The sequence below is a fragment of the Cyrtonyx montezumae genome, unplaced genomic scaffold (genome assembly GCF_038088225.1).
Source record: "Cyrtonyx montezumae isolate F1298 unplaced genomic scaffold, pur_monq_1.0 scaffold_8, whole genome shotgun sequence".
Lineage (NCBI taxonomy): Eukaryota > Metazoa > Chordata > Aves > Galliformes > Odontophoridae > Cyrtonyx > Cyrtonyx montezumae.
In genome coordinates, this window is record NW_027072089.1 from 89,541,399 (window position 1) to 89,556,278 (window position 14,880).

The following is a 14,880-nucleotide window of genomic DNA, read 5'->3' on the forward strand; positions in this document are numbered from 1 at the left end:
TTTGCAAATAAGAGCACTAGAAGATGATCTGATCTGGTTGACAGCATTAACATGCTTATGTCTCAGTCTTTGAGAAACACAAATTAAAACATTTCAGTGTTCGTGAGTCCCTTGAGAGTTTCAGATCTAAAGGTATTCCCTGCGTGATCTGTACTGACAATGTATGCACTCCTACATGAAGAAAAAAAATGGAAAAATGCAGATACCAGATATCTAAACATTTTAGGAGACGCAATATTATTTGCAGAGAAAAAAAAAGAAGACAAACTTTTGTTGTAATAGCTATCCTCAGGTCAATTGTGTTGTCTGCTCAAACTGCAAGTGCTTATCTATGAAGCCTAATTTGCATTCTTTATGTATATGTTTTTGAACTGCAGAAAAGGCCAGACAATGACAGGACCAAACTCATTCCTGAAAATGTGAAATTAGAAACTTCTTGCCAGCAGAATCATTCTTAACATTTATGCATTATAGAATCCTTATACAAACTTGGAATACAAGCTGATTTTTGTTCTTGAAAATGGTGATGTGTGCAGTATTTTCTTTTACCACACCTGTTTCCAAGAACTATTTATCTTCCGTTTCAGATGCACTGCTTTCCTCATGCCGTACTATTATGAACACTGCTTGTATAAAAATGATAGCACATCCAAGAATATCAGCTAATCCTGAAATAGATATTAAGCTTTAAATCTTCTAAAAAAGAGTCATGTGTTTTACTTTACAAACCCTTAAATCACTACAAGACAATCAGATTCATTTAGGTTGAAAAAGACATCTAAGATCATCAAGCTCAACCATTAAACTAGCACTGCCGAGTCTACCACTACACCACATCCACAATGACCGCATCTACAAATCTTTTCAGTATCTCCAAGGATGGTGATTCAACTACTTAGCAGTCTGTTCCAAAGCTTCATAACTCATAAAAAAATAAAAATAAAATAATTCCTGATATTCAAGCTAAACCTCCTTTGGCAGAGCTTGGAGCTGTTTCCTCTTGTCCCGTCACTTGTTGCTTGGCAGATTTACCCTCACCTTGCTACAGCCCCCTTTGACGTAGTTGTAGATGGCTATAAGGTCTCACCAAAATCCCCTTTTCTCTTGGCTAAATAACCTCCATTCTTTCAGTTGCAGCTCTGTAGACTTTATCTGTAACTTAACTGCCCTTATTTTGGATGTGCTCCAGCACCTCTATGTCCTTGTAGTGAGAGGCCCAAAACTGAATACAGAATTGCAGATGCAGCCTGGTCCCACCACAACTGAGTAGGACAAGTTCCTAGCCCTGCTGGCTGCACTGTTTCTGGTACAAGCCAGGATGCCATTGGTCCTATTGGCCACTTAAGCATGCTGCTAGCTCATGTTCAGCTGGTTGTCAGTCGTCATGCCCAGGTCCTTTTCTGCAGGGCAGCTCTCTGCCGCTCCACACTACCGCACAGAGTTACCACTTAGCCTTCTTGAACCTCATACAGTTGGCCTTGGCCTATCCAGGTCCCTCTGTGAGCCTTCCTACACTCATGCAGATCAACACTCCTATGTAACTTGATGTCACCTGCAAACTTACTGAGGGTGCCCTCAAACCCCTTGACATTAAGATGCCACAGTACAACTGCATTATTATTATTAAAAATTAAAAAAAAAGTTTCATTTGCTTCTATTTGTTCCAACCTTTCTTTCTTTTTCTACTGTTGATTGTCAGAATCCAGGATTTCCTATTAATCTTAAGTCCACAAGAATTTAACACCCCACAGTGCTGTTTTTCAACTGAGTACTTTCCTCTTTTTGGTATACAAGAAAGAGCTATGTATCATCAGGAACTTGAGCAATTTCATTAACGTATACAGACTGCCTGAAAAGTAGTAGCTGGAGAGGGCCCCAATGTTAGCCTTTATTACATAACACACTGGACACAAGTATATTTCAAGCATAACTTCTTTTTAACTGCATGAAGAAAGACTACAGTCAGTCAGGTGATCAGGAAAACGAGAAAAATTCAAGCCCACATTAAATTCAACACAAGGTCATAACCCTTAGCATCTTATATACAACCACAGTCATCCAATTTATCCCTGAAGCATCCACCATCACCTTCATATCTAAGTATTCTCAAGCCTTCTAAGAATTTTATTTTATTTTAACTTTTCACATGTTAACCATGCTCTGAGAATAGCCTGGACATAGTCCAGCATATGAGAAGTTGGTACCTGGCATGGATAATCCAGTCTACGTTAAAGAGTCAGTTCTAAAACATAAAAGGTAGTCAACAAAAATCAACTGCTAGAAATTCGTTGTTTAATCACTGAACAGTTTATGCTTAAAGACCATCTAGTTTTAACCTCCTGCCATGGGCAAGAATACCTCCCACTAGAGCAAGATGTCCAACCTGGCCTTGAACACTTGCAGGGATGGGGTGTTCACAGCTTCTCTGGGCAACTTGTTCTACAGCCTTGCCACACTCATAGTGAAGAATTTCTTTTGAATGTCTGACTTCAACCTACCCTCTTATACTTTAAAGCTGTTACCTTGTGTCCTGTCATTATGTTCACTAGTAAAAGGTCCCTTCCCAGCTTCCCTGTAGTCTGCCTTCAGGTACTGGAAGGATGCTCTACAGCTTCCCCAAAGCCTTTTCTTCCCAAGATTCAACAACACCAACTCTCTCAGCCTGTCTCCAAGAAAAAATGCTCCAGATCTTTGACCATCTTCATGGCCCTCCTCTCAAACATTTTAACACAATGCTGAATTTACCTTATAAGACTCTGGCCTTAGAAGACTGTTCCTAAAGGCCCACAACTGGTTAAGTCTAATTCTCTCCAAACTTCTGTGAACTGCGAATAAGTTTAAGTAGCTGTACACCTAGTACAACTAGCTTCGGTTGACAATAATTTTTTGATATTCTACTTTTCAAATGCTTCAAGTTCCTTCTTGAACTCACCTACCAATAACAAAAGCTTCACAGCAGTTTTATATGATTCCGTTTCCTTGCAACCAAGTTGCTTCAGACACTTCTAAGCTGGAGAGTAAGAGTGGTTCATTTCAGCCTATGTAATGTCATTATTTCAGAGATTTACATCACAATCTGAAAATCACTCACAGCTTAGAGTGGTTGAGACTTAGAAATTCCCTTAGATCCTTCTGTTGAAGTTTTAGCTTCTACTTTAAATGTTTTATGAACTTCTTTCATCAATTTTCTAATTGTGTTAGGTTTAGCATTATTACCTTTAACAATAGTTTTGTATTTATCACCACAGAAAATGAATCCTAATTCCCTTTACATTTGAGCTCACTTTCAGAATTCTGTACACTCTGATATGCTTCTTTTCAGAGAATACCGTAATACAAGTGCTTCTGATCCCTTTGTAGGATTTTAGGAGAACTTCCATGCCAGCAGCGTGAACACTTTCTTGGGCATACTCTGTGCTGATCAATCAGTGGTTTTATGCCTAAACTAATACCACTAGGAGCTCTGACTTCTGATTTGAGTTCATTTCAAGAGTAAAAAGATGACATTTATAAGTGTGCAGAATGAAAATTCATATTTATATCAAAATGTTGCAGGCATTTTGGGACACTGAAATTATAATTTAAGTACTGGAGCACAAAAGGATGATAATTTAGAAAGTAACTGACAAATCTGGGGACAAAATGATATGTCATGGGAAATACATACACTACTAACAGCACAGAAAAAAAACCCAAAAACAAAAACAACAGTACTTGAAGCACTTCCAGTTCTACTCCCATAACAAAAGGGAAGTACAGAACTTAACAACAGAACATTATGGTTAATACCTGAACAGCTTGAATAACAGCAGAATAACATGGATTTTACTGTAGCTCAAGTGTGACTGTGTGCGAAAGTTACAAAAACATCCAGTCTTCTTGTTTTACAGAGAATGTAATTTTGTCTTTCAGGCATAAAATTAGTGAATAGTGAATAAAATAGTGAATTAGTGGTAAGTTGAACTCAACCTTACTTCCTAGTTTTCTTCCTCTGATGCAGCTATCAGAGGCAATGCTCAAAAACAACAGTAAGTCAGGATTTTCTGAGACTCTAAACCAGGCATGACTGCTCTGAAAACTAAATAATTCCCCTGGCTCGATGCATTTAACACCCACTATTTCCACACCCCCTCTTCCCCCCCCTCCCCAATTATATTTTTTCCTAATTCTGTGCAACTGCAACTGAAGGATTCAGAAACTGATAATTAAATACAAACATTTACTGGCAGAAAACAGCACTGTGGAAGTGCATGGATGTTTCAGCACACACATCTACTAGTAGAAAGATCAATGTTTGACTTCTATATAGTAGAAGGCTGATGAGAAGTTGCCATACACATCTGTTCTGTTACCTAATTCCTATAGGATGTAAGTAACATAACACAGGCCAGAGATTAATTAATTTGTGCAACAATTTGTGTGATGTATTATCCCGTATCAATGCTTACTACACCATGTCGATATGACAGACTGACACAACCCTATTGGCAACTATGTCAGGACTACAGCAAAAACTACATACAGTAAACAAAATTATGGATTCATCCTCCCAGAGGAATACCTATTGAAGACAGAATTTTAAATAAATAAATAAACAATCAAATAAATAATGAAGTCAAGGGATAGAAATTCTTTGAACATAATATGCAGCTATTTGCAACTGACATCTTCTCAGAGAAGAAAACTGGTTGAAGCATTAACTTTGTGCTTAGAACTCAGAATATTCTTCATATACCAATAACTATACGAATTTTTAGTGAGATTAAAAAAAACACAACAGAACAATTCCACAAATTATTTCAGAAACAAGAGATAGGAATTTAACCATGTTGTGCAGAACAAAATGTATATGACTGGACCCTTGCTAATAATAGAAAAGATACTTACAACAACTGAATATACAAGATTTCTATTCCATATCAGATTGAGGATAAATAGTATCTGCAACTCAGCATGACTTTATTTTAGTTATTTCAATGTATTTGAATCTGTACTGATACCAAATGAACCCACTTGAAAGCAGCATATATTCCAGTTTCTTGTGAGTTTATTTGACTTCTTTAAAATAAAAATTGCAAAACTCTTACAAAGCTTTTAAACAAATTATTATTACAGGTATGACATTACCTGATCCAGAGCCTGAAGTTGTCATATCATAAATCAAATCCTTTAAAGTAGTCCCTTCAGATATAAAGGGACGATCCAATGAAGGATCTTCTTCACTTGGCACACGATGATGAATTACAGTACGGTTATGACAAAGATACAGAATCAGCATCAATGAAATGCAGACAAAACAGACAGGTCCAGCAATAACAGCTGCCAGTTCCACAGGTCCTAGACTAGAAGCTGGCCTTCCTGGAGTAGGACCTGATGGTAAAAAAAAAAAAAAGACAGTATTACCATTTCCTTCTATGTAACATCATGAAATACATCAAATTAATTTACTATGTAGTATTTGAATTACTTTAACGTATTTGTTAAGAACTATTCTTCAAAAAGTTATTGTACAATTAAAAAAAAAAAAAAAGTGTTAGAATGGACAAAAGTAACTATTTCAAAGACTATCCAGAATTGAAAGGGATCCACAAGAATCACCAAGCCCAACTCATGGCTACTACACGTGACCACCCAAAATTCAAACCCTACATGCGGGTCCAAACACATATAAATTCTGGCATGCTTGGTGTCGTGTCTACTGCCCTGTGAGTGAACCTGTTCCAGTGTCTGGTCATCTTGGAAACTGATAATATTTAAGCTGTATAGAAGCCTTTGAAACTGGCCATATTGTTCCTATCCAGGATAGTAATATCTTATTCCAAAGCTGAAATTTTATTTGCAGAATTTAAGGTATACTTCAGACCTTCAAGTTCATAATCAACTTCAAAACTGGAACTCTTTCAGAATTTTCCATCATTAAAAAAAAAAATAAATAAAATAAATACATCAAAAACTATTACCTGGTGTTGGAATTGGAAGTTCTATTTTATTGCAGTGGTCTTTGTCACAGCAATGAGGCAAAGTAGTAACTCCATCTCTGGAGGATGGTGCACAAACAAATGGTCTGTCTCGGGGAATCAGATCAATTTCTGCTATACACATGCTATTGTGTATGACTCTATCTGCTATCCTCGTTACTGAGGTAAAACAAAGCCCATCTGTCACACAGGTAAAGTTGTCTTTTGTGCATAAATGGCAGTAACATTGTAATGCTGTATTCAGGAGAAAAAAAAAATGTTAGTCTTGGCAGTCATTTTGAATCACAAAGCAACTCCAACTACAGAAGGATAGTATAAATATCTATAAAACTATAAATAGGATGCTGCTGGCTACCTAAGTAGATTAATACTCTATACTTTACATTATAGCTTTAATTTTTGCTGAGGAAAGGACATATAAATGCTTAATCCTCATTAAAACAAACAACAAAACCTAAATCCTAAACAATTTCCAAACTACTTAAGAACATATCCTTTCACACAAGCATTGTATATTTCATTTTCTTTTGGTGTGAAAATGCAAGAAAACAATGCTTTAATATACTGATATAGGTTGGTTTGACTCAGGTTCATGGTTTATTAAAGCTACCAACTGAATTAGTAATTCAAAGGCAGGAATACTAATCACATACAGGAAGATGTGAAAATCTGGTTTCATTCTTTAAATTGAAAAATTTCCTGGAAAGGTTGTTACTACAAACTTCTTTCTCCACTCCTTCCCATATATACAGTACCAAAGCCAGAAACCAGTGCAATAAAAATAAAGATATCAGTACATGGACTCTACTTGTTCATCTGAGTAGAGCAAAAGCTGCATGATGGCTTTTGAAACAGAAGTGAGGATATACTATTGCCAAAATGAAAAGAACAGTACATTAAGGAGGAAAGGAGTTACCTGTACACACATACACTGAATTTATTGAACGCTGTGCTCACTTCTCAACTAGAGCTAGCATAGAAACTGCGAGTACATGTAAAAGACTGAAACGTAGAGACTTTAACAAATAACACATCACCAATGACCGATTCAAAAAATGCAATGAATCATAAACAATTCTCTTTTACAAGGGTACAAAACGTCACATCAAATGAATATTAAGGGGAAAAGAGCAGAAGATGCCCTGAAACACAGTACTTGTTTTTTCACTGAAATTCCAGATTCTTCACTGAGTTTAAGACAACTACTGCTTGAATTGTCTTGGATTTTCCATCCTTCTCTATCCTTGGATAACACTGGCTAAAAGATGTGAAGAAACAATCTGATCTCAAATATTCATTCCCTCGCAAATTCCTGATTTTAAGTTGTATCCCCATCTTTGACACCTTCTGACAGCATGATTATCAACCAAACCAAAATACAATGTCCTCCATCCTCGGAGAAATAAGGAAACTCTTAACAAAGGCACATCAACAAGAAAGTAACTAGATCTACACTTGAGCAAATTATTTTTAATCCACTGATTTCTACAACATTCACATTAATATTTATTTACTTCCCATAAAATTTTCAGAATATAACTTTATTTAAAAACAACAAAACCTTACAGGCCTTTATCTGACTTGCTTCATCCAATACTTTTTCTAATTTCAGCTGGCGTCCTGTTACAAGTGGTGTCCCCCAAGGGTCAGTTTTGGGGCCCATCTTGTTTAATATCTTTATTGATGACCTAGACGAGGGAATTGAGTGTACCCTCAGTAAGTTTGCAGATGACACAAAGTTGGGAGGATGTGTCAAACTGCCTGAGGGTAGGGAGGCCCTACAGAGGGATTTGGATAGGCTGAACAGCTGGGCTGAGCTCAATGGGATGGGGTTCAATAAGACCAAGTGCCGGGTCCTGCACTTTGGCCACAATAACCCCATGCAATGCTATAGGCTTAGGGCAGAATGGCTTGAAGAATGTAGAGAGGAAAAGGACCTGGAGGTGTTGGTTGATGCTCGGCTCAACATGAGCCGGCAGTGTGCCCAGGTGGCCAAGAAGGCCAACAGCATCCTGGCCTGTATTAGAAATAGCGTAGCCAGCAGGAGCAGGGAGGTGATCATCCCCCTGTACTCAGCTCTGGTACGGCCGCACCTCGAGTACTGTGTTCAGTTTTGGGCCCCTCACTACAAGAAGGACATTGAGGCCCTGGAGCGTGTTGAGAGAAGGGCAACAAAACTGGTGAGGGGTCTGGAGCACAAGTCTTATGAGGAGCGGCTGAGGGAGCTGGGATTGTTTAGTCAGGAGAAGAGGAGGCTCAGAGGAGACCATATTGCACTCTACCACTTCCTGAAGGGGGGTTGTGGTGAGGAGGGGGTGGGCCTCTTCTCCCTGATAAATAACGACAGGACGAGAGGGAATGGCCACACGTTGCGCCGGGGAAGATTTAGATTAGACCTGAGGAAGCATTTCTTTTCTGAAAGAGTGGTCAGGCACTGGAATGGCCTGCCTAGGGAGGTGGTTGAGGCACCATCCCTAGCGCTGTTCAAGAAGCGTTTAGATGAGGTGCTAAAGGATTTGATTTAGTAGTTGGGTAGAGATAGTGATAGGAGGATGGTTGGACTAGATGATCTTATAGGTCCTTTCCAACCTTATGAACTTATGAACTAATTAAGTCATCTTCCGGGTTCACTGTAACAGTAGATGCATCTGAATGCCTGCAGTAACAGACTTTTCAGTGATTTGTTTATTTACACTAAGTCATACTACATAGGATAAGTTACATTAAGTGAAAAAATAGACCTTATTACATTTGTTCATCTTCCTGACCATATACAACTTTAAAAATACACTAGTACCACTCATACTAAATAAAGCATTGATTACATTTCTTGCTCACCTTATTTTGTTCCCACCTTTAATATGTCAGAGTTCCCAATCAGTTTTATTTAACAATTTATACTTCTGTCCCAGTTTGATTCCATTATATTTTAGTCTGTTATTAACACAGCACACTGCTTATACACGACCAAATGGCTTTCTACACAAGTAAGTCCTTCCTTCTGAAGCTATTTTCCTCTTCAAAAAAAGGGAGCAGGAAGGATAACACCTACTCAGCAACAGGCAAGCTTCTGGAAATACAAATTTTTGCTGCTCTCTTGTGGGCACATTCTTAGGGGGAAAATAAATAAATAAAAGCATCAGCCACCTTCCTCCTTTAGTCATTTACATTCTTAATGCCTTACAACTTACAACTGTATAACAGTAGAATTTTTTTTACACTAATAGGAAAACCAAATTAGGTATCATTAGCAACAATCCATATCAAGTGTAGAGGAATGAACTGTAATGTCCATGCCTACATCTCACCTTCTAGTTAGTTATCTGTACTTAAAGAACAAGTATATGAATTTATGAACATGAACACGTTGTAGATGACATTTAACACTAATTGGTTGAGAAAGAACTGCCAATGACTAGCTTATCAGAATAATTTAACTGAATGCAAGTGTTTTCACCTATACTTTGAATCTCTAGGAAAAAAAAATTATCCTGCTATCATCTTCGAGAGAAGTTTTTGCTTCATTTCCAAGTATTTGATTTTTTTTTCCTGACAAAAGCATTATATTTAAAAACAGACAAAGAATCCAGTCAGATCAGCACTTAAAATAAACATTCACAATTGCAGATTGCTCCAGAAGTGATGCCTCCTATTAATTTCCATGGAAACTACAAAGAGCACAGTAATGCTATTTATGATAGTGCAAATTCTCACCTTTGGAATACTATTTTTCATTGTAGTCACTACTATTAGCTATGCATTTCTGTGAATGCTAAACAAGAGTCAGCATGCCACACTTGTAAAAACTGGCATGAGCAGAACTGACTTGCTGTCACCACTGCTGAACTGTACCACCCACTGCCTCATTGTGCTCACATCCGTTATTTGGTCTCCATGAACATTCAGTAAGCATCTATGAATGTCAGCAGGTGCAATTTTTTTTCAGCATAGAGGAATTTACCTTTGCTTCATCTGCACCACTGTATGAGACACACTTTGTCAGACTGACCCTCTACTGCTCTCTGTTGCATGGCAACAAAATGTAATGGAATACTGATGGGAAGATTCCATCTCAAATGCCATACATTTGCCTCTGAGGTGGTGGACCAAAATAATAAAATGAGGTATTACTTTTGGAGCAGCCCTATTTTTCAACTATAGTAGGTTGACAGCTGTATGCCTTAAGAGAATGACTACCGTATCTCATCTCCCAGAGCCAGTAGTATCATTTGGGAATAACACATTCCAATCAATTCTGAACCCTAACCTCTCCCTTCCCCCAGCAAAGCTACTATCACAAAAAGCTCTTGCAGAAGTACTACACCCAAATAAGAGCAAATTTTAATGTTTCAATTCAAGTTTTAGTACATATTTCAAATGGCACAGAACGTTTCTTTTTAAGAAAAACTTAATTACAACAGTGTGTGGACAATTAGCACAAAGCCCACAGTGCAGATATAATGAGCTGGGAACATAAGTGAGATAGAAACTACGCAGACTGTCAAGAAGAGCTCTGTTATTAACACTATATACAAAATGTGAACAGAGGATAATTAATTATAGCCTATTCACTTAAGTTTGAAGAGCTTTTTCAAGTATTTGTGTTCTCAGAAGTAACAAAATTGCATTGTCTTTATTTTGAAACTACATAAATACCTATGAATCACTGTGTACTGTTTGTTTATGTTCAGTAAGACTATTTCATCCAGACAGTTCAGCACAGATCACCTTCAACCAAAGAATTTTTACTGACTTTTCAGCACGTGAATTTCAAACAATGCTAACAAAGTATTTAAAAAGTAGACAAAACTTGTGCCTTTGCTTTTTAGAACACCTCACATCTCAATGCCAGTAACTAAAAGTTTTATACTGTTAATAGTTTTTTCAAATACCTCTGTTTTAGAAATTTCAAAAAATCAAATCAGTAGCTACATGACTTCAGGCCCCAAGAGAAACATGCTGAACAAGAAACTCCAGATCCTACTTTGTGATAGTATAACTCTTCTTCCATAGAAAATACAAGCGAAATCTTGTAAAACCAAGAATAATAATTAAAAAAAAAAAAGTTAAAAAGAAAAAGTGTACCACCAGAAGGAAAAAAAAAACAAAAAAACAGGACTCTGGTTCCATAAGTTGCAATGCTTGAGCAGAGAAAGGATCAAGGCTACCGTGTATCAGAGATAGCAAAAAGATCTTGGGGAAGACAATCAAGTGAGCAAGTAGTGTTCACCGGTATCTTCTTCCTTCTTCCAATAAATTCTGTCAGTCACAAGCAAAACCACAGAAAGGTGATGTTAGCTTCCTATACTCTTATACATGTATTTCCCTCAAACAATACTTACCTCTGAACTCTTTTAAGCTGAAGAAACAAAACTGTTTAGGTACAATATCTGAAATATTACTAAGATATTTTTCAACCATGATATTTCTCTGCTAAGTTACTGTTCTCACAAAGGCACTATTCAAGTTAAATGCTGTTAGGTGTCAGCACTGGTTACCAAATAATTAGGACAGCTTTTACATACATTTCAGCCTTTGTTAAATAAAGCTTTCAATGAGAACAACAGTTCTTGGCAACCAGTGATGCACTCAAGCAAGCAGAAAAACTACTTCATTGAGGCACTATCTACAACTTGCAGGTAACAATAAGGCCTCGTGAAAAATCTCAGCTTCAATGAAGTAGCATTCTGTTCTCTATAGTGCAGGCAACAAACAGCAATACTTGTTACACCATTCATGCCTCTTACAGCAAAACGTAAAAAAAAGTTTTGGTTATCTTTCATAGAAAAGTGTGGTTTAGAAAAACCAAAGATTAAATTTAAACCAGGGTCTTTAACTTTTAGCTTTACTAACAGTATGGGGACTGCTAAGTCACAGTTTGAAACACTGACTGAGCACTTGAAGGAAAGACTGGGTCAGCCCTGGGAGTACAGATGAAGGCAATTCCAGGTGAAGGGCTGGCTCCACCCCTCTTTGATCTCATTTAAGGTCTGACTGCCACTGAGGAAGGATCTCTTGTTAGAGATCTCTCTGGAGTTCTTTCCTTGCAGGCCTAGATCCTTGGAGATGGGTGAGCATTTGTTTTCCTTCCTTTTGTAATATCTCCCTGTTTGCACTGGTCCCTTTGCGTTAATGAAAACAAAAAAAACCTTTCATTTGTACTTCTAAATATACTTCTTAAGCGTACAAATCAAATTTCTATTCTTATGTGTGTTAAGAAATAATTGTGAGAATGCAAGAGAATTGCACCAGAGATTTTGAAAGGTTAAAGACATTTTTAGCTCATATAGTTGATTCACGTTTTCATTTTTCATGGGTTGCCTTACAGATTCAGCAGTATCTGAACAGTAGTTCAGATACTAGCCATTGTGATTTGTGATGTGTCTGACCTCAATTTAAACAGTATGAAAGGATTCACCTGCAGAGTAACACCAGTACACTGCAAAACAGAAGCATCAGAGAACACTTAACTTTTGCCAAGGTAAGACAAAAGAATACTAAGTAGCAGTATGCAAACCATATGTCATCCTTCTTCCACAACTTTGACTGTTGTGTGCTACCATTCACCCCTTTAGTAGCAGAAGACTTGTATGTGAGCTACAGATTAGAAGGCCTGGAGTTCCTACTGCCTTGAATAGGACTGTTATCTTTTCCCACTACCCTGTGCTTTTTTTTTTTTTAAGCAGCAGAACCAAAACAAAGAAAACATGCTGCCACCTACAATCTTCAGGTTTTGTGTGGAAATTTATTAACTCATTTTCACATGATTAAAGAGAATTCTTGACAGAGCAGAAGCATCAAAAGGGAGAAGAATGGTTCAGAACTCAAATCAAGTTAAAATATCCTTCATCTAAAATGGATGTGTTACACACAAGTTATTAAAGCCTGCTACACCTTTTCAAGAATACAAGAAAATAAAATGATGGGTAACTTAAGCCTACTTCACTGTTTCTATACTGAAGATTCTCTACTTTCTGCACTATGAACAGTGACAATGCAGCATTTTAGTTTAGCAAATTGCTTAGCTTTAAGAAATACTTTCTTTACTGTATAAGCACCACCTTCAAGTGAGTTGTGAACAGCACACAGAAACCCCAGGTGTCTTAAAGTCTGAATAAAGTTGTGGTGCTTTTCCACTTCCTCTTTAAAACCCAAAGTAAAATACAACTCAGACATCTGAATTCAGGAACTGATTGTGAAAAGCAGAATTTGTGCCTGTGTTATCATTGTCTAATCACAGAATAAAGTGGAGCCTAAACCAACTAGAGTAGGTGTCTGTACTTCTGTGTATCGCACTAGGGCATGTACAGAACTGCTATTCAAAGAACAAAATGTTTTGTGTAAGTGTATCTCTTTCAGAACGCTGATAACAACTCCTGTTTAGTGCATTAGCTCTGCCCCAGTACAACTCGCCCACTAGAGACCAAAGGCTGAGGGAACAAAATCATTTTACCACATGACGCCCATGGAAGATTTCCTTTCCTCAGGTTTCAGTACTCAAAAAGCAACCACCGCTGACCGTACCGCAGGCTGCGTGCACAGCACAGCAGTTGTCAGAGCAGCCGCCGCTGCGTCACACAGCGCAGCGGGCACCGACGCAGCTCCGTCCCCGCCGGACACCAAGCTGAGGCCCTCAGGCTTGTGCCCCGGTCCCTGCCGGCCTCATCGCCCGCCAGCGGCCTCAGTACACTGGCAGGACCCGCAGGTCGCAGCGGCAGTCGCAGCGGCGCTCCCAGCCCGATGAGGACGGCGGCAGCAGACAAGTTTTCCGACGAGACGTCTTCCGCGGAGGCAGGAGGTTCCTCCGGGCCGCTCCGCTCCAGCCGCCGACACGAGGAGCGCTCCCCCACATAGCACCCAGAGCCGCGGCGACTCGTGCCCCCAAGGAGCGGTAGGGACCAGGCTCCAGCCTGCCGGCACGGGAGCCAGCGAGGGAAAGGAAGCGAGCGAGCTGCCGCCGCCAGAGCGCCGGACGGACAGGGTCCGGGGAAGAGCGGCGGCGACCGCCTTGCGACACCGAACCCGTGCTACCGCCGCCGCCCCTCCCTTGGATCCGACGCCGCACTCGGCCAACAAAGGGACGAGTCGGGCGCGGGCCCCGCAGGGTTCGGACACCGGGAAGGCGGCGACTCCGCCCTAGCCAGCCCCTCCGCCATGTTGTTGAAAGGAACCGACGGGGACCCGCAGGCTGCCGCCGCCGCTGCTCTCCTCTCCCCGCCCCGGGCGCCGATCGCTCGTTTTCCCCTCCCCCCCGTTCCCCGTAGGCACGCACGTACGCACGCACTCACTTACCGGCCCCCCAAGGCAAGAGGACGGCGGCTACCAGCAGGCGCAGCAGGGCCCGGGGCCGCCGAGCGCCCTGTAACGCCATAGTCCGGTCCCGAACCAGCAGAGCCAGTGCGCGCACTCCCGCGCGAGAAATCCGCCGCGCGCCCCCTTTGCCGCTCCTCTCCCCCCCCCCCGCCGAAGAGAGAAACATCAACGCACTCGCGCCTCCCCTCACGCCGCTAGCGCAACTGCTGCGGGGGCGCTGCCTGATTGGCCGCCCTGCCCCGCTCCCCGACCGCCCCGCCCTCGCGGCAGCTGCGGGGACCCTCGACGGTGACCGGCGGCTGCGGAGCGCGACTGTTGTGCGGCGTAGAAGCTGGGGGGCAGGAGGAGCTGCTCGCCACTGGGACGGTGGGTTGGGAGTGAGGACCGCTGTCGCTCGGCCGCCCGGCGGAGAGAAGCGGGCAGGAAGCGGCAGCACGGTGCGCTGCGATGCGCCGAGCTGCTTTCCGCACACAGTGCCTCGAGCAGCTTCCTCCGCAGTCATCGTCGCCCGGCTGAGACGCTATCCCGGCTCAGTGAGTATCGTCGCTGCGGAGGGGTCTCCTGGTCGTGGCTGGCTGGGAGTCGAGGG

General features: G+C 40.7%; 1 protein-coding gene across 1 annotated transcript in view; it reads right to left on the reverse strand.

The window, feature by feature from the left end:
* Positions 1-14,450, reverse strand: part of TGFBR1 (transforming growth factor beta receptor 1) — a 34,183-nt gene extending 19,733 nt beyond the window's left edge. Inside the window, exons 1-3 of the mRNA XM_065753043.1 lie at positions 14,271-14,450; positions 5,961-6,212; positions 5,128-5,370 (exon numbers count right to left, since the gene is read on the reverse strand). Of these exons, the coding sequence (XP_065609115.1) occupies positions 5,128-5,370; positions 5,961-6,212; positions 14,271-14,349 (574 nt within the window). The 5' untranslated portion in view covers positions 14,350-14,450. The remainder of the gene's footprint in view (positions 1-5,127; positions 5,371-5,960; positions 6,213-14,270) is intronic.
* Positions 14,451-14,880: the final 430 nt, after the last annotated feature.